The sequence below is a fragment of the Aptenodytes patagonicus genome, chromosome 7, assembly GCF_965638725.1.
Source record: "Aptenodytes patagonicus chromosome 7, bAptPat1.pri.cur, whole genome shotgun sequence".
Classification (NCBI taxonomy): domain Eukaryota; kingdom Metazoa; phylum Chordata; class Aves; order Sphenisciformes; family Spheniscidae; genus Aptenodytes; species Aptenodytes patagonicus.
Genome location: NC_134955.1, coordinates 32,916,039 through 32,941,809, shown reverse-complemented (window position 1 = coordinate 32,941,809; position 25,771 = coordinate 32,916,039). Strand labels below are relative to the sequence as shown.

The window sequence follows — 25,771 nt, the reverse complement described above, 5'->3', positions numbered from 1 at the left end:
GTGTATGTATTCTGGATGAAGTCTTATAAATGTTTGTACATTTAGGTAACAGGTTAATTATTAGGAATAAAGTATTTTTCAAGGAGAGCCATGCTTATTAGCCTATCTATAGCTTGATATTAAAGACTTATTTATTATCAATAATAAAACCATAGGGATGGAAAAACTTGTTTCCATCAGCTTGTCTAAGTGCTGCTTAGAAAAGAGAGCATATCGCTCCGGAAGAGCAGTCTATTCTCTCTGTCCCCCCATTTGTGCCTGGGAATTATGGTTCTCAGGGAGAGAACCAAGAGCATCCATTTAGCTTTGGTCATCATCAGGCAGGAGTTGCTAACATCGTTACCATTTAGGACAAATTTGAGTTACTGGCTTAGAATGAAAGACTTGACTGAGAAGTAAATAGTTTCCTGAGCTGGTTTTATAATGAATGACTGTTGGTCAGCTTTCCTTTAACTTGGCAGCCAGTAAAAAAACTCTTCGGTCTAATGCTTTAAATTGCTGCATATTCTGTCCCCAAATTGGTACCTTTCAAGTATGTGGCTAGACTTCCAGAAAATTTACAGTTAACAGTCTGGTCATGAGCAACAGTCTGAAGACATTATAGGACTGAGCTCTAAAAATGCTGCCCTCTTGTTCCCAGAGAACTGCTGGGCAGAGTTGTCCAGTGCTGTAAATGCTGCAGTAAGATTAGAGGAAAATGCTCGTTGCAGAGTTTCATTCTGAAGCGGTATGTTTGGGATTTTTACTTCTAGTCTGGGAGCACAAAATACATCAATTGAACATGATATCCAAAGGTAAATAGGATAAAAGCACAAAAGAACCTCCTTGCTCAAAATAAAGTGCATTTGCTTGGATTTCCTTTGCAAGGGAAACTCATAAATATCTGCCAGGAAAATGAGTATTTTCACTTAAGTTCTTTCACTGGAAGTGCCTTTTCAATTATATGATAAATATTTAACTATTTTTAGAAGTATGTATAATCTGTTTTAATGACCAGGTACAAGCAATTAATTATTTCGTTTTGGCATGGATTTATAAACTAACTTACGGCTGTTACTAGTTGTCTCCTGAATGTCTTTTAATTAAATAATTTTTCAACAACAGTTTAAATGAAATAATGTCAAGCTTGAGAAGTGTTGCTTTCAATGAGGTTCTGTGTGGGGTGGAGGAAAAAGCTGTCTTCTATGCTATTCATGTTTGGCATAAAATTCTTGAATTATAGTTGTGAAGTAGCCCTTTTTACAATAAAACTCCTAATTAACTACCTTTTAGATTGAATGTTAAGCTTTGTGCACTTAAATTCTGCTACTGCTTTTCCTGCTACAGGAAAGAGAAAATGGTTGGATGCAAGGAAATCAGGATGTAGTGGAAAATCAGGTGGAGATGCAAGAAACTCTGTACCACAGGGAAAAGTAGCCAGATACTGGGGTATATACTCCAGCTTGCAGAATGAATACAGAAGTGGGGTAGAGGAGGAGAAAGAGAATAAAGTCAAAGGTAAAGAATGAATGACCCCATAGTAAATGTGAATAGAGGAGGGGACAATGTGAATAGAAGAGAGGACTGAGGAGACGCATAGGAGATGAAGAAAAACAACTGTCCAGTGTAGAGTGAAGGGAAAGAGAATAAAAGACAGTTCCTATTAGCAGAGAAGTGTAGAATTCCACACTTCTTTGTGCATTTTTCCAAATAAATAGGAGCTAGATAAAAAGCTTAATCAAATTATACAGAATTGTATGTGTGTTTTCATGCAGCTTTAAACGTTCCTCTTGCCAGCCTTCCTAAATGTGTTTTCAAGATGTAGAATGATTTCTCCTGAGAAAACTCTCTATCTGAATTGCAGGCTAGACTGGTTACAAGATATACAAATTTTATCCTGTGCAGTTGTCAGTGCAGAAAATTAATGTAATTTTTGGACCCTTCTAGTATGTATTACCAACATACCTTTTTTCCTTAAAATTTTCTATTGTATAAGCAAAGGTACATCAATGTTTTTAAGTCACTAAGCAGTTTAGCGTGGAAATGGCCAAGCTGTCTTCTGGTTTTGGAACCTGCATAATATGCTGATTGAAAATTGATCTCATGTTCTTAATGACTGTGCTTCTTCTGCGTTGACCATCTCTGCCATAAACTGTTTGGTGAGCTATAAACATCCTGAAAAAAGCAAGTTACTTAATGGAAGAAGAAAAGCTAGGGTGCTAATAAGATGGTTTGGGTCTTTAAACAACAGATGATCTCCATGGCATTTACAGGGCTCATGTCAGTGGAGTAGTATAAAGATGTAATTAGGCTTATGTGGATGGTCTAATTTATTCGTAATTTCCCCACTCATGACTAATTCAGTCACCCAAAACTTACGCCAATATTTACAGGATAATTCCACAAGATATTAAAAGCATTTTGAATCTTAATTACCTCTGTGCAGAGTATTGGCTTTTGATGACTTGCAGGGGAATTTGGTAGAAAGCAAGCTTTATAATGCTGCAAGCATGTTTCTTTTGTCTTGCATGCTCTGAAATCTTGAATGGAAAACACTGAGGAATGGGTAATAACATACCAGATACTGGGGAATAGATTTGAGTCCCCAAGGGCTTAAAGGGGTGGACAGCTCTGTGAAGACGAAGGTGTAATTCTAGGGCACAAGTTCATAAGGAGAGAGCACCTACTTGAAAAGCATTTAGTGTGTTGGAGGAAAGTATAGCAAGAACCAGCAAGTATAATTTTAAAAAGAAATAGAATGAAAAATGAGGCACTCAAATTTTTAACACCGCAAGTGATTATTCATTGGGAAAATGACTGCCATTCACTTTGGATGGAGTGTATTTCAGTATCTATTTTTAGTATTTTTAAAGATGCAGTTCTTGATGGTGATATTAAAATATTTTACATTTTATCTCTGTAGCAGAATAGCTCATATTAGACTGCTCTTGTTTTAAACTTCTGGTTGTTTTAAGAAGTGATCTGTATATAGTAGTTCAGGCAGTATGGTTACATTTTCTTTCAGTGCAGTTACATCTTTTTTTCATTCCACTGAATTTAACATTTCTTTGAATTGTTGAATTTTCAGATGGCTCTAACTTTCTATTTTTGTGCATGTATAAATTCATTCATATATGCAGATATGCAACATATGGAAAGTGATTACATAGGACTTATTTTTCTTGTACAATGCTTGACTTCTATTTTTTGGCAGTTTCTCTTAAATTTTCTGTGCAGGTATTGTATGTTTAAATGCAGTTGTTGTCACCTGAGATATGTGCAACTTTGTTTATATGTTGCTGCATTCATGGTGACGTACCTCTTGTCATCTGTCAAGATAGTTCATGATGGTCAGAAGGCTCAATAGAAGAGCCTTCAACACCAATCTCTTAAATTGTTGAGCTTTAATTTCTGTAAATGCACTTTTCTAATATTTTTTCATGTAAAGCTTTGCTTTATGTATGTATAGTTAATGAATATAAAAATCCATCTCAAATAATCTACTGTTCAGCTAGTGAGCAATTTCACCAGTCCTGTATTCTTCTCTCTGCCACCTTCCCGACTAGGCTAGTTTTAGACTCAACTCTTAGCACTTTAAATGTACTCTTAGGGTTGTTCGACACTTCACTGTTAAATATTTATGCCAGTCATTTTGTTTCTTGTGCTTTATTCTATTTTTCTATGGTACTATGCTTTGATTTTTTTTACTATGAACAAGTCTTCATCGGTTTTTCCCCTTCTATAATTGAGTAACTTGTTTGACTGTTTTTTGCTTTTTCCATACAAAAATAAATAAGTTACATCCTTTGTTAAGTACAGTTGTTTGCTGCTCCCATTTTAACATAGATTGGTGAGTTTCCCACTTGGGTGCATTTGGCTTCCTTGTTTTTATTTTTAAGGGAAGGAAGTACTTTAGTTCAACGTGAATGAAACAGATTTCGATATAAGAGCCAATGTAAGAGGTGTGTCCTGTTTTAGGCCTGTTTAAGCAGAGATGCAATGTTGAATTTCATCCTTCTTGTATAAATGGAGCTTGTTAGAGAACTGAAGCACAAGAATGAAATCCTGGTACCGCTGAAGACATGCTCTTATTGACTAGTGGAGCTGGCAATTTATTTCCAATACAACAACTAAGCATGAAAATACAATGGAAGTGTAAGAAGTAAGACAGACTTTTATTTGTGTGTTCTATGTTTGGTTTTTTTATATGCAAGAACACTGGAACTATTTTGGGGCAGATGAGAACCTGGGTCCAGTAGCTGTGAGTATAAGAAGAGAGAAGCCAGAGGAAATCAAAGAAAATGGACCTCAATACAACTACCGGATCATATTCAGAACCAGTGAGGTAAGCAGTTCAGGAATGATAGTAAAAGAAGTTAGAAGTGAGCAGGCAAAACCAGGTGGTATGTGTGGAGTTTGTGTGTTTTTCAGTATTGATAATAGATTTCCTTCTCCTCTATATAAGTATAATCCAGAAATCTCCTGACAAAGTTATGCTGTATGTTTATATTACCCAGAATACAGGTAAGCGTATCAGTGAGTGAGTTATTCCATAACATCCCATACAGAGGAAACTGTGAAGGTTGTTTTGGTTAAAGTTTGAGAAACTTAAGAGGAGCTATATTAGCTAGAAGCAAGCAAAGAGGAGGAAAATTACTTCCTCAACTTTTATACATGACAGTGGGTAGACCTGAGAAGCGTACTTTTTATACTTTGAAATGCTCTGCTAGAAATAATACTGCTAATTTTTCCAAGTATTCGTTTCCTGTAAAACTTAAATCTGTTGAATCATTTGAAATATTCTGACTAGTTAGCTATCAGAGTGACGTTTTGCATATCACTGTCTGTTTCACGCAACAAGTTACTTAATGTCCTCTATCTCTATTCAGAATTGGAAAAATAGTATGTTTTGCTCCACTGCTATTGCTAATCAACCTTTTCTCAGTGCATAATTCAATGTATAAGCTATTTTTGTTTTGTATGCTTAGCTTATGACATTAAGAGGCTCTGTGCTGGAAGATGCTATCCCTTCAACTGCAAAGCATTGCACAGCCAGGGGACTTCCCCTAAAAGAAGTGCTGGAATATGTGGTTCCTGAGCTGAATATCCATTGCCTAAGGCTGGCCTTCAACACTCCAAAAGTCACGGAACAGCTTATGAAGCTGGATGAACAAGGGGTAAGTGCAGAGTTGTAAAATGAGATGAATTGTCTTAAACTGCCATGAACTGCAAAATTACCTTTTAGCTTTAAGTGATTAGAGTCAGTCTATTAAAATGCCTCATTTAAACTAAAGCTTGTCACCTGTAGGGAGAGTTATGTTGCATGTCTTTCCCCCAAGTTTTGCAGAATATTTGGTATGTATGAAATCAAGCTCTAAGCAGTCTAAAGTTTTAGATTAATGTTATGGCAATTGTCCATTTTAATTTACTTTAAAAGAGACTAAGTGATTGTTTTTCAAAGACTGTGGGGAGGAGGGAGTTCTGTTCTGATTTTCTTACTGCTATTATAATGAGAATAGAAATCTCCCATGTTACTAAATGTTTTGTTGTAATTTTGTATTGGCACAACCATTACCAGGTGCTGCCTGTCTCTATTTTCTTTTTTTTTCCTTCCCCTGAAACAAACTACATGGCAAAATATTCTAAGCCTCTTCTTCATACAAGTGGTTTTCAATTAGGTCATAGTCCCCTGGTCTCTTAAAGATGGAACTGATGCTCATTAGCTATATAGCTTAGACTTAGCAAAATGAAAGTCCATGAGTAAAGTGAATTTTATGATTAAAAACTTTGACAGTGACATTTAACAGCTCTGAGTACTGAGACTGTCTCTTTCTCCTGGTCTTTTTGCTTCTCATGATCAGCCTTTCCTGCACAGAATTAACATCTATGTTATTATTTATTCTTGTTGTCAGTCTAACTTTGCTATCATAAAATTGAAAAAGGTCTAATCATTTTCTGCCCCACAAGGGAGAGAATATAGCTATTCTAAACAGGTTTACAAGTGACTATCATAAAGATTTTGTCAGCCTCCTTGAGGTTTGGTTATTAAAACGGACAAGATAGAGAATCCCCAAATAAGAACCTACCAGAAGCAAAACTTGAGCAAAACACTTTGTCTTCTAGTTAGTTTCAGAACCTCATCTATTTCACTAAGAACATGATATGCGGGAGTGGTTATGTGTGGTCAGCCCAAGGTAGGTGCCGCCCAGTATTGTCACTGACCATGACCATCAGTGGGTGCCTGGCTAAGAATATGAGAACAGGATGAGCATGGAGTGATACTTTCCTAGCTCCTGATAGCTTGTAGGCTTTTACATGGCTCTCTATCCTACTCCTCTGCTTTACCAGTTTGAGTCCTAGTTTAGTTAGTCATTTCTCATGTAGTAGTTGTTCTGTACTTCTGATCATGCTTTTGCCTCTCTCTGGAGTTTTTCCAGTTCCTCTCTTCCTCTCCCCCATCTATTTTAAAACAGTGCACTTTTGAAGATGGGGAAAAAATTTGGTTTAGTATGCTTTCTTATCTCTTCCCTCTCTAGTAATTACTGATGTTTTATTTGCATTATGGCTACTACTGAACTCTGAAAGTATCTTTTCATGAACACCTAAGATCCTGTTCCTTAGGGGTATAAGTCAGAGCTCATTGCTGTAGATAGAAAGTTGAGTATCATTGTACCACATGGATCACTTCAAGCTTTACTTGCACTGAGGTTCATCTGCCATTCTTTTGCCCAGTTATCCACCATCATAAGTTCCTTAGGTAGTTCTCATAGCCAGTCTTCAACTCCAGTACTGTAGAGTAATAACTCAGTAATGTTAGCAAACTTAGTGACCTTACTATTCATCAAGTTACCTTACTATTCATCACCTCTATCAGATTGCTAAAGTGTGTGTTGAAAACTGTATGTCCAGCTTCAGATCACTGCCTTACTCTACTGATCATTTTCTTCAGCTTCTTTTTGTCTTTTAGCCAGTTACATGTTTAAGTGAGTTCCTTTTTCTGTACCCCAGCTATTTAGGGTTTTTAGGACTTTTTGAAGAAAAAGCTTTGTTAAATGTCTCTTGGAAATTCAAGTATACTCTGTACTAGCTGTTTCTCCTGCATGTGCTTATTGGCTCCTGCAGAGAACAACACTGCGATGAGCCAGCGAACACATAAGGTTGAGGGGAGATGGGTTTACTGTATAGCCTGCTAAAAGAAGGATGGAATCTTTAGATGCTTACACTGCTCAGTATAACTATTCTCTTTCACGTTATGAGATCCTAAGAAGTTGGAGGCCTGAGTGTTTTCCTTAGATAATTAGAGAAGTGATTCCAAATGTACACACATTCAGTGTTTATGATTTATTACCTGAGCCTAAACCTAATCTGCCCTTCATCCAGAATCAAGTTTGTCAGGCACTTGAAGACTCAAGGATATCTTTCAATCTCTTTCCAAAGTTTTGTTTCAGCAGTGGAGAAAATGGAATTTAATTCAACATGGGTCCATAAGTGAGCCTTTGGATTCAAGGATCAGTACCTTCCAGATATGCCCATCAAGAACATGCAATCTCAATAGCGTTGATGGGAAAATTTTCACAAAGAAAAAAAAAATCTAGCAGAAAGTTCTAATTAAAAAAATAAATTCCAAAATTATTTCTAGTTAATACCTAATTTGAAAAGTAATTTAGTATAATTTGCTTCAGAAGTCAGTTATGTCTAAAAAGGTGTGAGATTAAATTATCTTTATTTCATATCCTATACATCATTAAGCTCCCACAATATGGTATATAGTATGGTTTTCTGTTACTGCTTAAACTTTCGAGAATCATTAAGGACAAGTGATAGTTAAAATTGTATTATCTACATCAAAGTATTTTCTGGTTTTGTGGTAATGACAGTTTGACACTTCTAACAGAAAAAGATAAGCACACTCTGTACTAATTAGAAGCTGCATTTTTTATCAATTCCAAGCTAACAGAAAAATTTGGGTAACAGCTGCTCTACTAATTAGGTACACAGAATGTTTATCACTTCTTGCTGAGTGTCGCACTGTTTCATTACAGCACGAAAAGGTGCCCGTTTGATATAGCAAATAAGATGTTTTGTAAATTTAAGAGTTAAGACTGTAAAGTGACCTTAGCCTGACTTAGCCATTAAATTTCACCCAATAACCACTTCATTGAGCCAAATTCGCATGCACCACTTTTGATTAAGATAGGCTATCTTTTTTTTTTTAATATTAGAGTGAAGTTTTAAAGCAGTTGGTTGTTTTCTTATTTAAGAATTTGCAGTTCTTTATTTGAATTTATCTGCTTTTGGCTTCCAGACTTCCAATATCTTTCTCTGCTACATCTTAAGAGTCATTTTGGTGTGAGATTTTTTTTTTTCCAGCAAAGGTTTTTGTATGCAGTGATTAAATCATCTGTTGGTCTTGTTTATGATAAACTAAACAGATTGCACTTTTCAAGTCTTTCACTGCAACATATTTTCTCTGAACTTCATATCACTTTTATGGCTGAACTCTGTCTCTTCTATTCTTTCAGTATCTGCATATGTCATCCAATGTCAGAATGGGAATATTCTTCTTGCCCCAGTTTTGTACTGGTATTGTATGTCAAGTTGTGTGTTCCTTATTTCCCCTTAGATTGCTAGAGTCATGGTAACATCTGCTGTTCTGTACATATGGCCCACATTGCTTGTCACCTAGCTGTTCTTTTATTTGCTTTATTAAAATGTATTCATTTGAATGGTTCTGTGTTAAAAAGCAATCCAATCGTTCTGTAGGGCTGCGCTAGCTTCCTGGCTAATTACCATCTACTAATCTTTGCCTTGAATGCAGAGTTCATGGTAACTTACTTTAGGTTTACTTCCAAATATGATTTAAAAATTTGAATATCAGGGCAATTACTGGTATATTCCAGTAGACGTTTATCTTTATGGCAATTTCTCATTCACAGCAATACTGTGAAATGTCAGTCAGTTTTTAATGTAATTCCGTATTTATAATACAAACTTGCTGACGGGTTAAATCCAAGATATGCTTTCTACTGTCTTTCATTGGGTGCTAGACAAATAATTGAAGTGCACTTTACCCACATATATAAATATGTAAATACTTTTAGATTATTAAAATGAAGCTGCTACTTTAGGAGTTTTACCACAGCAGAATTCATCCTTCAGCTCCTTTTTTAGCTTTTACTTGGAGTTAATACACTTCTAAGGACCCTAGATTTATCAGAAGGAGGTGTAGTAATGGGGACTGCATGCCTTCCCTCCCCCAGATCCGCTTTTTTGATTCAGAAATACCAGCTTCTGTTGTCCTTATGAAACTTTTTTTGAAGTTCAGCAAATCTAAGAACACAGCTAGAAGGCATATCCTGATCTTTGCATAGTCCTTATTTAGTTTCTTAGGCTGACATTTCCAAAGCAATAAAGGACAGTTGTTTGGTTGCTCATGGATGCTGCGGATCCCATTTATGTTTATGCCCTTAAAAATACTTCCTTCACCCAAAATTGAAGCTTAAATAGTGTAGGTGTGCTTGGTGAGAATGATTTTCTTTGTCCTAACTTGTTTAAGTAAAATTACTAGAAACTATTGTAATTAGCAGTGCAGCTAAGGCATTGTGGTGCCATGAAACATTTCCATCCATCGTATTTCCCTGGGAGCGGACAAAGAGCATATCTGAGCAGCAAACATTGCCTGAACAGTCCAAGACAGGACCTGCTACTGATGATACAGAAAGTGATGGCAGTTGTTCTGGCAGGAGCAGCAACAGCGGCCACCTCTCACCACCCTTCCTCTCTCCCTTCCTCTCTCCTCTCTTCCCACATGTCAGCAGTAGCTGGTCCAGGTTCTCTGTGAGAGCACATATCCCTGTCAGTGAAGGCACTAAGTTTGGCTGTTGTGAGGCATTAAGTTTGCAGCGAGTGGGATCATGTAGTTCGCTAGCTAAGCAGAGGTCATAGAAATGTACCCGCAAACCTCATCTACCTTCCGTGATTCCTGAGAAAATTTAAATCTTAATCAGTCATCATGCAGAATGTTTTACAAAAAAAAAAGTGTGTGCCATCCATCTGTATCTGGATTGTTTCGAGCATTGTGTACACTGATGGTTGTTTTGAATTTTTTTTATTTTTTTAGTGAATAGGGATTTGAAATAAATAATCATAATAATAAATTGTAACATTAATTTGCATGTGCTAGGTATTTGTTTTACCAATAAATATCTTTGCTTCAAATCTTAATACTTGGGTGCCCAAAATATGCAGTCTTCATTCTTAAAGGTGAATGTTTTTGGTTGGGTCTCTAGTGCTGAAAGAGCATATTTCCTTTATAGTTACACAGAAAGCATTTCAAATAGTTAACAATGAGAGAAAAGGAAATAGAAATATTACTTCAAGGCACGAAATTGAAATTTTATTTTTTTTTTAGCTGCAGTTTTGGAAGTTGGCCTGCGTATGTTTCTTTCATAAGAAATAGATTGAGATGAGGACAGGCTGAGAGAGTTGGGGTTGTTCAGCCTGGAGAGGAGAAGGCTCCGGGGAGACCTTATAGCAGCCTTCCAGTACTTAAAAGGGGCCTGCAGGAAAGATGGGGAGGGACTCTTTATCAGGGGGTGTAATGATAGGATGAGGGTAACGGTTTTAAACTGAAAGAGGGTAGATTTAGATTAGATATTGGGAAGAAATCCTTTACTGTGAGGGTGGTGAGGCACTGGAACAGGTTGCCCAGAGAAGTTGTGGATGCCCCATCCCTGGAAGTGTTCAAGGCCAGGCTGGATGGGGCTTTGAGCAACCTGGTCTAGTGGAAGGTGTCCCTGCCCACGGCAGGGGGGCTGGAACTAGATGATCTTTAAGGTCTCTTCCAACCCAAACCATTCTGTGATTCTATGCTGTACTCATATTTTATCATAAGAAATTTGGACATATTTAGAAGATGCAAGTCAAGTAGTCATTGTGTCAGATGATAAAATAAGGAACATTCTGGAGGGGAAAAAAGAAACAGCCTAGAACTGTGATTCATTACATATGCTTAACTTTTTCAGCTGGAGTACTCAAGCCAGGTTGAAATTTACCCTTCTTTTTCCCCCTACTTATTTTCCTACTGCTAATACTTCATCCCTGTCACCATTCATCTTTTGGCAGTAAAAGAAGAATGCAGTAAAGCTGCAATTTTCAGACTTTTTTTTTTTTTATTTTAAAATTGACTTTCATTAGAGACAGAGTAGGACCACTTCTGAGGGCTTTTAAATTATCCCACCATAAATATAATAAGTTAAAATTAACGAATTTCAGTTTAATTATGTGTGTCCACATCATCCCAGCAAGTTCCAAACCCTTTTGTCTCACGACCTGTGATAGAAGCTTTGAGAGCAAATCACACTATATGCAGATGACTGCTTCCAGTGCCCTTGCAAATAACTGTTTTCACTTCCCACTAACCTGTAGATCAAACTTGTAAATCTCATGCCAGTTTCGATAGACTTTCTTGTGATTTTCCTCTGGCAGGTCTGCTTGGTATTTATTTAAAATGGAGCCTCTGCAGAAATTCCTGTGTGGGAGGAAAGATTATTTACCCTGCAATAAGTATGCATTTTTACTAGATGAATTACATGCGTAAACTCCAAGGCTCTCCTTTGCTCTCTGCCAGAGTTCCTGAAAATAAGGAACATTAATGTTTGTTTCACTTCAGAAAGCATTTTGACATCTTTAGATGAAATATACTATCATCGAGGCAATTATGGTGGAAAACAATGAGAGTATTTGGAACTAGACTGCCATTTGAAATTAGACTGATAAGTAGGTATTTTTGTGAATTATGGGTTTATTAAAAAATATGAAGTGAATTCAGTAAATAAGTTGCTGCATCACTTGGTATACATACAAGATTTTAATCTTTTTCCCTTTGCAGTTAAGTTACCAACTTAAGGTGGGTATCATGTACTGTAAAGCCGGGCAAAGCACAGAAGAGGAAATGTATAATAATGAATCAGCAGGTCCAGCCTTTGAAGAGTTTCTTCAGCTCTTGGGAGAACGAGTTCGACTCAAGGGATTTGAAAAGTATCGTGCTCAGCTGGATACAAAGAGTAAGGCTTTTTCTTTTTTTTTTTTCCCCTCCCTTAAGTGAACGAAATGCATCGTATGGTTGCTAACTGACTTTCTATAGGGAGTTCTTAAAAATAACCTCTTTGCTATAGGAAGACAGTTGCTCAACATTAGAAGTGAAAGTAGAGCAAGTATGTAATTTGACCTATACTCATATGGTCTTTCAACTCTGATAATTATTGGATATTTGTACTAATTTGGTATGAAATTATCAATAAAGCTGCAACACGAAACCAGTAACTATGGAACCATTATCGGCATTGCAAATCCGTCATCAGTGTGTTGTCTAAAGAGTAATCAATACAGTTGGTATGTCATAATTTCTTTTAATGATATGCTAATAGGCTGTCACCAAAAAAGTTTCGAGAACCCATCTATGTAACTCCACCGTGACAAGTTGATCTATTGTATTTCTGGTCTGTCTGTTGCATGTAGTTTTTCTTTTAGGCAGTTTTGTCTTACTCCTGCTATCAAATGTATTCCTCTCTCTGTGATATTTCTTTTTAGTTATGGAAATTAAACTGGATTTGGCAGTTACGTTTTACAGTTAAAGCTGATAATATAGTGCAACAAAAATGCAGTGGAAAGATGGTCTTGGGCGACAGTATCTATAAAAGAAACTCCCTACTTTTGGAATCAAGCTTGTGAAATACCTGTTTATCAGCTAGCGTGTGCTATATTCCATTTGTAAATCTATTTAAAAATACTCAGGGGAAAATTTTGGCCTGTCTTCCTTTTCTTTGTAACCAGTTCCTATGGAAATCTTTTGCTATTTTGCTCACTTGCAGCAAAGGAAATTGAATTAAGTAGTTGATTCATGAAAGCTGAAAAGTATTCATCAACTTCAGTGCACCAAAAACTGTGCTCCTGTCATGGGGGTCTCCTATCACAAATACAGTAACTTGCTGTGCTTTAGTGCTCTACTGTTCTACCTTGTGTCCTTGATTCTTACAGGGATCACGTTGCCATCTCCTCAGGCTGTTCTTGATCAGCCTAATCATCGCTCCTCAGAGGGTTATAAAACTTCCTGGGGTTTTAAACCTAAATTAATACCTATTTCGCACATATTTACCATTGAGCCAGCATTCTTTTAGTTGCAATACTTATATTCCCTCTGTTGTATTTACTCCCTTGAGTGCATTTACACATTGCGGTTGTGTCTCCTCTATGCTTTTGTGATGTTACCCTTAATAAGCCAAGTCTTTTATTGGTATGGGAGGCGTGGATTTCTCTGCCCCTCCCCCCCACGCAGTATTACCTGGTAACCTTCCTATGCACTTGTCCAAGTTTGAATTCAGTGCCTTTAGATTTAGTGGCTAGGATTATATACGTGATTGCAGGTGAAATCCAGGCAGTTTCTTGCTGTAACATTGCCTTGCCTTTACTGGAAACATACCATACAATAATTCTGAGGCTGGGTTTTCCTTTTCTGCAGCTCCAAAGTACTATTTCATCAGTTATAAAAATAAGCTAGGTCAAAAATCAAATGTGTATGGAAAACAGAAAATACCTGTTATTTCATGGCTTCTGGTTTTACACTGTGACCTTCTTGTTACTTTCAGTAATTAAAGTAAAATCCTCTCTTCACTTTCTTCTGGCTTAGTTATTTAAGACATCTGAAAAAAACCCCTTTTTTGGTGTCAGTCCACACACGCTGGTTTCTAGTACATGTAAATGCTGTATGATTAAGAGTTGACTCATCTGCTTGGATATACCCATGAAAGCTGTAACTGTGTCTTAGTACTTGTTTAAAATTTTCTTCTAAACAGCAGAATTTTTCAATAATGTTTGAGTTCCTTCTTGTTGCTTCTGACTCAGGGAAATAATTTTGTCAGGTTTTGATTTTAGGTACTACAATCTAGCACCTGTTGAATGGACATGTATGTAAACTTTTAATTGACTGAATCTCTCCTGGTTTTAAGAGTTGTCGTCTTGTACTGAAGGTTTTCCACTCCATGTTGAGAGCTGACGTGTCTTTTTTCACGTTGCCTAGTAGACCTACCAGCTCCATTCTGTATCTAAAAATACAAAAATTGAGAGGCTTTACATGAACGCTTCACTGTGATCAGAGAGGAAGGGGGGATGCTCTGAGTGGAAACTGTTGCTTTCATGAAGGGTTTCCTATGTCTTCTTTCGGTCAAGGTTTACAAGCTCACATGCATGGGACCTCATGAGCTAGAACTGCTTAGGAGCTCCTAAGGTGTCTGAAATCTTTTGGGTTACATTGTCTGCAGGCTCACTGAGGAAACATGTGACTGCACAGCATATGTGAGTTCTTAATGAGCAGGTTTAGACAGCAGCAAATGTGAACAATGGCAACAGACTCTTGTAATTTATCTTGATGGTGCTATGTTTTCCTTTCTGCCAGTATGCAAAGCACAGACTGGAAGTGGTGGAAGAGAACGTGGTGTTTTGGGGGCACAACACTAAGCTCTGGATAGCTACATTCGGAAACCCTTATTGCATATTCTGCATAGGAAATGGCCAAAAAAAAAGCCACCTTGTGGTAGGCAAAATGCTAAAGACGAGATGGTCGCAAGAGCTGCATCTCAGGTATGGGGAATATGTGAACAGCTGAATGCAGACAGGCCATACATCTTCGATAGCAACCCAAAGTAATCAATCAGTCTTTTTTGCCTTGGCCCTAACACAGAAAGGCCCGCAAAGGAGGAGGTTGTGGGTTTTACCATGACTTAGGTTTATAGGGTTTTGTTGAAACAGCTAGGTCTACAGCTAGGAAGCGAGCTTCTCCCTTTTCCAGCTCTGCTTTTCTGTTGCTAGAGGTCACTGTGATGAAATAGTTCTTGCTGTCTCATTACTCAGGAAATTTTCCTGCATAAAAATTCTGTTTAATGTCAGCACAGCTGATTGCAAAGATGCTCTTGAAAACAAATGTCTGTTCGTTAACTTGCAAGAAAGTTCAGAGCTATGTAGGCTACTTTGCTAGTTCCTATACCTTTGCCAATACTTCGCAACCTATGAAAAGCAGATGCATGATGTAAGACACGATGAAACATTTTCTCAGCATGGAGGGAAGCTGATTTGTATATGTACTCCAGAAATTTTCACAAGATGTTTTTAATTTATGCAAATTTAGAAAAGTAAAGTTGCTCTAGCAAAAGGCAGTTTTGGAACAGTTGTTGTTCTTAGAAATTTTTAGAATTAGGGGCCTAATTGGTAAGTATTCGTAACAGAGCCAATTTTTAAAATTGGAATCTCACGCATCCTATTAACTGAAAACCTATTTAAGTATATTGGATCCTTCAAGGGCTTTAGCTTTGGATCTGTGCCAGTGCCACTGTGGAAAAGAGCTGTTACTTTTAAAGTTTTGTTTGTATATTGCTAGAGTTACCAGAGGGGAAGCAGTCTATCTCCTGGCAGCCTACAGACTTTGGATAGGAAATAGAGCTTGAAAATGTCATCTATCCCATGGTTGCTAGGAAGTTTATAGGCATCACTTTAAAGTAATAAACATCACAGTAATCTTTCAAATTATAACTTCAGTCATTTTACTTTATTTTCTAGTTGTATGCATGCTTTATTTCCCTCCCCCTCACTTAGTCTTATTTCTCAGTATTTTAAATTGGTAAATGGGATCAGCTGGATAATGCTAGGCCTGGTAACCTGGCATGTGTGTCCAGCAGAGTGGTAGCGTGGTTGGTGCAGGAAATGAAGGAGATTGATTAATGTGAGTTGTAGGAGTTTATAATCTCATCATGAGATAATTCATAAACCTAGCTAATAATGGTAGGTTTCTGTATGAGATGTTTATACTGCATAACTTTTTGGTTAAGACATGAGAAGAATATAAAAATAGCACAGAAGATATTAAATAGATTAAAAATCTGGGGAATGAATGGACTTCAAATTGACATTTCATTTAAGGGTTGTCAATAAACCCCAGTGTTTCTACTGAAATAATACAGATAGATTACCTTCTTAACTTGTACTATTTAACATCTTTTCAACCATGCAGAAGTAAGAATAGACTTACTGTTGGGTTTGAGACATTTGCTGGGAGACAAATAGCCAACGGAGGTCAGAGCTTCCTCGATTGCTTAAGAAGCAGAAATGGGGATGGGGGGAAGTCCATCTGCATTTCTCTGTGTTTGTATTACACATATACTTCTGTATGTTACAAAATAAAGGATTCTGTCCTCGGAAATAGTCTCTGAGAACAACTTGGCTATTACAGAAGTTGAACATGAGTGCTTGGTGTAATCCTTCTGTATAACAAAGGAGAGCAGGTTTGACAGCTGCTGAATTTGGGCCAATGACTAGGAGAAACTAGAAATAAGGCAGGACTTGTTAACAGCAAAGGTAGATGGGAAAAACATTAAGCTCTGAAACTTCTTGTGCCTTTAATTGTGAGCACTGCTGCAGTTTGTAGCAATGGCTGTTCCTTCTCCTGCCTCATCAGTATTGTTTATTTTTTGTTTTCCTACAATTCCTTGCAACATGTTTTCCTTTGAAACACTGAGTTAGAGTTTGTACTTGTACTGGTTTTTATACAGTTTTCTAGTGCAGAGGTTTTAAAAGCTGCTGTAGAAGCTGACAAAGTCCTTTGGCTTCAGTGAGGTGAATTTATCAGCAGTATGCTGGTGGTGTCAATCACAGTTTTGAGCACTGCTGCTGTTTGAAAAAACACTTAAATGGGAACCTGTTAAGACAGTCCTTGTGAAGATAGCCGAGAAACATTGGAAGGACAGAAGAATAAGGTGGATTTTTAAAGGTGAATAATGATGGAAGGAAAAGAAGGTCAGATAAGTCCTCAGCTAAGTAACTAAATCCAGTAATGGCACAAGTCTGAGAAGGCAGCATCAATAGGTATGCCATAAACTGATGGCAGGAGGGGATGTCTTCAGTGTAAAAAGGTGCTAATGAATTTGTAGATCCCTCGGGCCTCTGTTAAATACAAGGAAATCAAAGTAGACTGCAGTGCTGGCTTACAGTTCTGACCTTGAAATGATGGTTATTATTCCAGTGCGCAGTCTTGGATTTTATTGCAATGGCAGTGATTTAATTTAGAGCAAACGCCTGTAATTATTGTGTTGTACTTCAGAAAAAGTATTCTTGACTTCTAAGAAAGAAGAAATCTGAATGGTGAGAAAGATGCACAGTCTGTAGTGGATATGGACTTCTGTCTGTAGTTGGATTTGAATAACAGGGATTTAAGCTGTGAAGTACTTGGAAATAATTGGAATCATTAAATGTGTCACTTGGATTGTAGCCTTATTACTTCGTTTGCAGAACCAGTGCTGTTCTGAGAAAGAACGCTTTTCTGCCTGAACTGAAGTCCATCCAGGAAAGTTGAAAGTTTGGCTTAAATGCATAGGTGTTGTTCTAGCATATTATTTGTCAGAATTGCTTTATTCTTTTCTTCCCCCCAACCCCTTTAGGGCCCCTTCCCCTCTTTTGTGGCCTTCCTTCCCCTGTATGTCTTCTTACCCACTTCCCTTTCTTTTTGAACCTGCTCCCCCTTTCCAGTTCTTTGTAATATTTTTGTGTGCTCTATTTATGAAAGATGATGTACAAATTAGCATATTTACAGTTAGACAAAAAAAGCCAGTGAGGAGTTATGTTGATGTTTAGGTGACTTTCAGGTGCATCTGCCTCCTTCAGCATGCATTGCAGTGATCAGGGAGAGGATAGAGGCTGTTGTGAACTGAGTGCAAGATGAAATGATTCCCTTTCAGCTGTCATGCTGTTGTAATTAGCATTAAAAAGAAAATGTTTAGCAGCTAGCTAGTTTTTCGTAATGGCAATGTTGAGTGCTGCAAAAGAGAGCCCAGTCTTCTTGAAACATTAACTGAGATTTTTTGATAAGATTCTAGGAACCTTTTTTTATTCTTATCCCCATTTTATTCTATATAGATGATTTAGAATGCAAAATCTCTATGCAGCTATAATGTAGAAAACTTTCCATTTCATTTTATAGATGATGTTGCGGTTTTTCATTTACAGCAAAGCTACCTCTATTTTATTATTCCAAATTTGACAGAAAACGAAAACTTCTTGTCAAAGCTTATACCCAAAATCTGGGTAAATAAACTGTATATTTATGTTATTGTAAATGCCTCACAAATCTCAGAGCTATTATCTCCTTAGTAACATGATCTCTCTGCTAATAAAAAATGCCAAGGTGTAGTATTTAACAGCTTTTTAAAATACATTGCTATAAATAGCTGGGATTATATAATATGGTAGCATGTTTATATAACTTCAAATAACCAGGATGCCTTTTTCCATATATAAATCTAGTTATTTTTAAAATTCTGTTTGAAAATGGGCTTTTTGCACTGTGGACAGCAGTTATATTTAATAGAATATATTCACTATTTCAGCTTTAAATGTGTTACTACTTAATGGAACATTTTTCAAGGTCTCTTTTTTTTGAGAGGGAAAAAAGTAAAAACAGAAGTTCCCAATTTGTCTGTAATCAAGTGTTGTCTTCAACCAACACTTTGTAAACTTTAATAATATCCCCTCTTTTTTTTTTCTTTCTAAACTTCATAATCCTAGTTTTTATCATTTTCTCTCCACATGGAAGTCTCTCCATCCACGTATAATTATTTTTGTGGCCTGTTTCTGGATCCCTTCTCTTTCTTCTATAACTTTTAAAATAGGGTGGCCAGAACCCAAAACAGGTGAGAGTACCTTTGATTAATATACCAGCATTATAATGTCATTGTTGTGGGCTTTTTCCATCATCAGCTGTAAGCATGCTAGCATCCTATTTGGGTTTTTGACTGCTCCTATCCATAAAGCACCTGTTTTAGTGAAGGTTTTATCTGACTTCATTACAGTTAATTTAGAGTCCTGATATTTGTTTAAAAGAACCCATTCTGTTCTTTCATATATTGTGGGTTATATGTCCACTGATACTTAATTATGCATGAGATCATGGTATTCGTTTGCAGTATCTGTCTACCTTCCTTTCTGAAGTCCTTTTCACATTCCTTACAGTTCAGTTTCATTCCGATTAGCCTGAGATATTGGGTGGTGTCTGAAAATTATTTCAGGCTTTGTTACCACTTTTCATGCTCAAATAGGCTTTCTTCAGGGTTTTCTGGTATAAATTCCCTATTCCTAACAAGTTCCTCATTGGGAAAAGTGCGCAAAATTATATGTGCCATCTATATGTGTCATTTGCTTTGGCAGGTGAATAAACTCTGGGTAAGTTTTTACTTGCTGACATTTCAGCTATGATCGAGGATGAATAGGAATTCTTGTCTTGCCTGATGATTTTCTTTGATAATAATGGAGCTTTGTTTTTAAACTTTTTTTAAAATAATGCTTTTATTTTCTTTTTTCTTTAACTGAAGCTGATTCAACGGGTACTCACTCTCTATACACAACATACAAGGACTATGAAATCATGTTCCACGTTTCTACTATGTTGCCATATACTCCAAACAACAAGCAACAGGTAAGATGGACCATGCCTATTTAGAATTAATTTTTCCTCCATCTGAAAAGTAGCTGAACTTATTGAATATTTATGACAACTTTCATTTGTTACTCGCAAAGAAAACACTTAAAGAATCAAAAGTATCAAAAAATAAAATTGGCCATCTCTGTGTCAGGAAGATGAGCAAAGCAGATCATTGTAGGTACATCATAGGTAGATTTTTCTCCATAGGACTGTTTTCTATTTAATTATGCATTATTTACTGAAACTTTGATCTAAATATTATACAATAATGTCGGTAGCACATCTGTGTTACATAAATAAGAGTTCATATCTTATGTCAAAGGGACCATAGTGTACTTGACATGATTTTCAACCTTCTGCAGCAAAGTCCATTGCACTTTAAGGAATGCATTCAGCAAATTGTAATATGCACAGAATCAGAGGTGACAAGTGGGTGGTCCAGCACGCTACACAAGAAGCCATGAGACAAAATCCTTTCTCTTTTTTTTTTTAAGTTTTTTTATTATACTGAAGAGCTATGTAGGCTGACCTGCTTTGTTACTCTGAAGTACCTGGTCTTGTTAAATAGTAGGCCGTCTTGTGTATGATGTGTATGCATTTTACTCTAGAAATGATGTCATTTTGTGTTTCTGCAAATAAAATAGAAATTTCCTTTAACAATGAAAGATAACACAGCATTCTTTTTAGTTTGCTTTTGTACACTAAATGTTACACTGCTTTGTAGTTTACCTTTCTCTTTTACTGTAGTCTTGGATTTACTGAAAGAAGCCTATCAGAAAATTATTATAGCGTGTCTTAAGGACAATGACAACTATTTTCAACTTGAAATAGAACCTGCTTCTGGCTTGTAAAAATGTGTGAAGTGAGGAGTGTTTTCCAGCTTCCATGTATCACTGATTACTCTGATATAGCAGGTTTTGCTGCTGTTTTTCCTCTGTTTAGCTTAAAATTTTCCCCAACAAGGTCTTCCTGTATGTTACATGTAGAAATGAAATTGTTATAAAAATGAAAATGCCCATGCCTGAAACTTAGTAGATGAATAACTAATATTCTGGTACTTGTCATATAAATCCCCAACTGTTTCAGTTTTCAGCTTGAAGTATCACTTGGAATAAAAAAAATTGAACAATAGTAATTTATAATAATGAGAAATAAATAATTGAAAATTGTGAAAAGACTGTGTTTTAACTTATGCTTTTTTTTTTTGTTAAAGCTTCTGAGAAAACGACATATTGGAAATGATATTGTGACAATAGTTTTCCAGGAGCCTGGAGCACAACCGTTCAGCCCAAAGAACATTCGATCCCACTTCCAGCACGTCTTTGTCATTGTAAGAGTGCACAGTCCCTGTACTGACAGCGTTTGTTACAGGTAACTATCGCTATTTTCACTGAAAACATGGAATTTGAGTGCAAAGGGAGGTGTCATTCCTCTCTTAAATTCTCAGTAGGGAAACATAATGAAAGATAGGGGTCGAGGAGATTTTCGATCATGTGAATGTAGTACGCTTTTTAAAAAGTAAATAGACACACATGAGTATGTAAAGGAAACATACCCAATGAGGAAATTAATGCTGTCAGTATGTCTGTACACACACACACATGCGCACACACATATAATATAAAATCAAGCATTTGGGAATGATTTTAAAATTCCATCCTCACTTCCTTTTTATTCTCTTCATTAAGAGTATGCTAGAAGAGTATTTCTATTTTGATTCTTATGAATTTACTTTTTGTTTAATTTGGGCATTTGAACTTATGTTCCATTTTTGAAATTAAGACAGTGAAAAAGTATGACTAACCTTTCAGAAAGAAGCTAAGCTCTCTGAAATACTTTGTTTGAAATACCTTAATTTTTTATCTCGTTTCAGGCCAACAAAGACATTCCAGAGCATTATGCAGCAAAAAAAAAAAATCTTAGTGTGACCTTAAAGTCAGTATGATTAAAATAGAAAATGGTAACTGATAGTAACATATAATAAAGAATTGCAAGATGATTCCTATTTAGCATAATTTTTTAACCAAATGGAAGGCATATAGAAATGATGTTTTTGAGTTACACTTCTTTTTACGGTCAATGAAACTTTTTACCTTTGTTATATCCTGAACTCTTAATGTATTTTTATTTTTAAATGTTGACTGATCTCACAAACTTTTCTAAAGCTTCTTTATTTAAAATATGAAGTGTCAGAGTAATGGATTTAGAGTAGTTATCTTGAAATGAGATAGCCTTAGAATTAACTTGTCTTTACTGAAATACAAATGTTCACCTAAGTGTTTCATTCAGTCAAGTGCTTATTTAGAGGAAGAGCTAAGACTGCAGTGTCTGAGATGATGTATTCATGTTTTTCAAGTAAGTATAGTAAGGTGTAAAGGCTTTTCCCTCCCCGTAAGTGTTTGGTAAAGCTCACACAGCACTTCTGGAACTGATGCTGAACTTTGTATGTGTATTAAATTCTCCTGGAGTAGGTGTGTTCATGTTGGTACTCATTTTGAGGTATTCAAGGTACTCAAATTCCACTGCTACATAATTTATGTGGACATAGCTTGTTCTTAAACTTTTAGACGTATGTTTCAGCTCTTACTCTGTACAGAAACTGATTTTGAAGTAAAAGGAAAGTAGGAAATACATCTACAAGGGCTACAGATGCATTTTCCATTTGAATTGGATATTACAAACACAGAGAAAGATCTGCTTTCGTTATTATTTTAAATAATATGACTGCATATTTTCAATTTCTTCCTTTTAAAAGGCATGGGAAAGATTTATACTTGTTATACTGTAATAAATTTAAGTATCTCATTGTTCTATTTCTGACCTTCAGACTTCTGAATCGCTTTTGTTTTTCAAGTGTTCACAACTACAAGGGCTGGAGCCTCACTGGTTACTATTAGTGAATAAAATTTGAGAATTTCAGCTTTAGTGATGCTACAAGCTTAAATTTTAAGGGGAGGGGGAGCAGGTAGGAAAAAAAAATTGAGAGTGTCAGTGTTCATTTTGATACAGGAGACTGCCAGAGTACTGTATGTTCTGTGTACTGCCTTTAAGATTAAAATCCTTTCTTTTTTTGTCCTCTCAGTGCAAATACTTGATTTAAATTTACAGAATTCCATTATGAAAAGTTTTTCTAGGAAACTTTTCAAAGTAAGTTTGACCTCTTTTTCACTGAATTATTTGGAACAGTTTCATAGATTTGTTATTCTAGACAAAACAGGAAGCCATACAGCATAAAAATGTACTGGAATTTATATTAAAAACTACGTAAAAGGAATAAAATCAAGCACTGTCTTGGCCAGTGATTCTCCCTCCCAACTAAGATAAACAACATTTCTGATGGCTTCTGTCGGCATCATTCACTTTTTAAAACTTCTCTAGCATATGTTAAAGATTAAATTCCTATCCCTGTGATTCATGATATTGAATACCTAATCAAATAAAACGTCACTGGTAGTTTTTCATTACATCCAGTAATTGTGTTTAATGCTTAGGCTTCTATCTCTTAATAACAGACCCTTTAGGACCACTGAAGATGATCGAGAGTCAGATGGTTGCATCATGAGCACCACCTGTTGCATACTTTTAGATATATTGGCATACATTTGAAGGAAATATGACAGTCGGTCACATCTTTCAGTATCAGTTGCCAGAAAATATAATTTAAAAAACCAAAAACAACAAAACCAAAACAAACAAACAAAACACCCCACCACCCAAGAACAGAAGATATGGTTAAAGATTGGGTGGCTTAATTTTTATTTTTGGTGTTCCTGTGTGCCCCCCCCCTCAAAAGCTTTACTAGTATTTCTGCAACCTCAGTTAATGATGGCGGGGGGGCAGGGGAGGGGATTTTTCTGATTACGTTTAAGGATTCAGATAAGTTAGAACAAAGTGTGAAAATAATACCAGCCAGTCTTCCAAATGAAATACCACATACATTTCTAGTGTGTTCAAGTTCCATCCGATTTTTCTTTATAAAACACCATTACCGTGATATTTTGGCCAAAATTAGTTAATGCTTTTTCAGATCTAGTTATAGATATGTGGTAAATCATATTTGAACTGTTGGAGCATTTCTTGTCACAAAACCGTTGAAGTATGGTTGTCAGTCTCTTCTTAGGACAGATTACCAAGTGAATGATACTGGACTGGAATGGCAAATCTTCAGTGATGCCAAACATCTCTCATCCGCTCTGTATCAAAAGAGAATTGACCAGGGAGAATAGCTAGTCGGCATTGCCTAAGGCTTATTATCAGTCTGTCACTTGGTATGGAAACTAAGAGTTGAAAAAGAAAGCATCTATTTCTAATATATGTCTCCAAACGTCTAAGAAATTTCTTATTTCTAGTATTTTTGGAGTCTGTTTTATCACTAGCATGCAATATCAACTAGTGCAGTTTTCGATCTGGAAATTTAAAACATAATCAGTATGTTATAATAGTATAGTATATACGTTTAAAACATAATCAGCATGTATGCATTCAGTCACCAGAAGATGCTTCTCACAGTGAAACTGGCCTTGTGAGGTGACTTTATTGTCTTTATCTTTTTAATGTGTCCATTTTATGTATATTTCTAGTATTGATCATACACTTCATATTGCTTTCAGTTGAGCCTTTCAGCTTCAGGTAGCTAAATTATAAGCTAGCCTTTGTAATAGTGTGTGTTAGAAATTTTCTGTTTATAGTAGAAACAAACAGAATTCAGAACTTCCATACATGAGTGATTACTTTGTCAAAAAAAGCATGATTTTGCACTTGAAGCTCTTTTTAAGCTGTGGTACTGAGGATGACTCAAAAATGCCTGGATGCAAAAATAAGTGGCCTTCTGTTTATATGGTAAGGGGGACATAATCTCCACACTGGCAAGATTTAAATGTAAACATAGGCATATTGCTGAGAAAAGGAGAGGAGAATTGAGGGCTTAAGGAAAAAAGGAAATTTATTTTCTGTATTCAAAAACTGCTGAAATGGCACACAGTGAAAAACTCTGCTTCTTCCTTATTCTTTTATTTCTTTTAGTGTTGCTGTGACAAGATCCAGAGATGTACCATCCTTTGGACCACCTATTCCAAAAGGTGTCACGTTTCCTAAATCAAATGTGTTCAGGGACTTCTTACTAGCCAAAGTCATTAATGCAGAGAATGCTGCTCATAAATCAGAAAAGTTTCGTGTGATGGCCACCAGGACCCGTCAAGAGTACTTGAAAGACTTGGCAGAGAAGAATGTCACCAACACACCTATTGACCCTTCTGGCAAGTTCCCCTTCATCTCGCTCGCTTCAAAAAAGAAAGAAAAGTCCAAGCCTTATCCAGGAGCAGAGATCTATAGTTCTGGTGCTATTGTATGGAGCGTCCATGCAAAAGACTACAGCAAGGGTATGGAAATAGACTGTCTCCTAGGCATCTCTAATGAGTTTGTAGTCCTCATTGAACAGGACACGAAAAGCGTGGTGTTCAATTGCTCCTGTCGAGATGTGATAGGGTGGACTTCAACAGACACAAATATCAAAATATTTTATGAGAGAGGTGAATGTGTTTCCCTGGAGAGCTTCATCAGCAACATTGATGATATCAAAGAGATCGTCAAAAGGCTGGAGGTTAGAATGTGTTCTCTTGTTTGGTTCCCCTTCTTTACTTTCTCCTCATGCCCCACCACCAAGTAAGGCTTCAATTTAAGTAATGCTTGGGATCCCTAAAACTGTTCTAATTGTTTATCGTGAAATCTATGAGGACTTTCTTGCTTTTATTTCTCATAATCCAATATTGCTTTCACTTTTATCAGATATCAGCCAACCTCAGCTGGTTGTGTGTGTGTCAAAAATGTCTCAATATATTAACAAAAAAAAAGCAGAGCCTTCAGATGTGTAAATTTCTCCCAATAAATACAGAAGTCTCACCTTATTTCTCTTCCTTGTTTTCCTTCCCTTTCTCTGTTTTATAGGCTTGTTGTAATCTTGTTTCAAATGAAGCTGTAATATCTTTGAGACTGACTTACTATGTTGCCAGCAGGGTGCAGTCCCTATTGCAACCTTCAGATATTCTCTGAATGCATGTGATAAACTAAAAATGCAGTGAATCATGGTATCTTGTCTATAAAACATCTGTCCGTGCTCATTTTTTATCCAATTAAGTTATGAAAGAATGTGTTACATTTCACTGTCTTTCCTGTAATTTCACAACTGTAGTTGTATAATGACCAGGAAAAAGGGAAAACCAGGCCCTATTAAATTGCTCTTGGCGGTATTCATGCTCATGGTACATAGAAGAGTTG

The 25,771-nt window shown here is 36.4% G+C and overlaps 1 protein-coding gene across 5 annotated transcripts in view; it reads left to right on the top strand.

The window, feature by feature from the left end:
- SIPA1L1 (signal induced proliferation associated 1 like 1) overlaps positions 1–25,771 on the top strand; it is a 223,505-nt gene that overhangs the window by 151,981 nt on the left and 45,753 nt on the right. For all 5 annotated transcript variants that reach the window (XM_076344755.1, XM_076344754.1, XM_076344756.1 and 2 more), the window contains 6 exons: positions 4,194–4,324; positions 4,968–5,156; positions 11,870–12,044; positions 19,389–19,492; positions 20,712–20,869; positions 24,521–25,097. In XM_076344755.1, the coding sequence (XP_076200870.1) occupies positions 4,194–4,324; positions 4,968–5,156; positions 11,870–12,044; positions 19,389–19,492; positions 20,712–20,869; positions 24,521–25,097 (1,334 nt within the window). The remainder of the gene's footprint in view (positions 1–4,193; positions 4,325–4,967; positions 5,157–11,869; positions 12,045–19,388; positions 19,493–20,711; positions 20,870–24,520; positions 25,098–25,771) is intronic.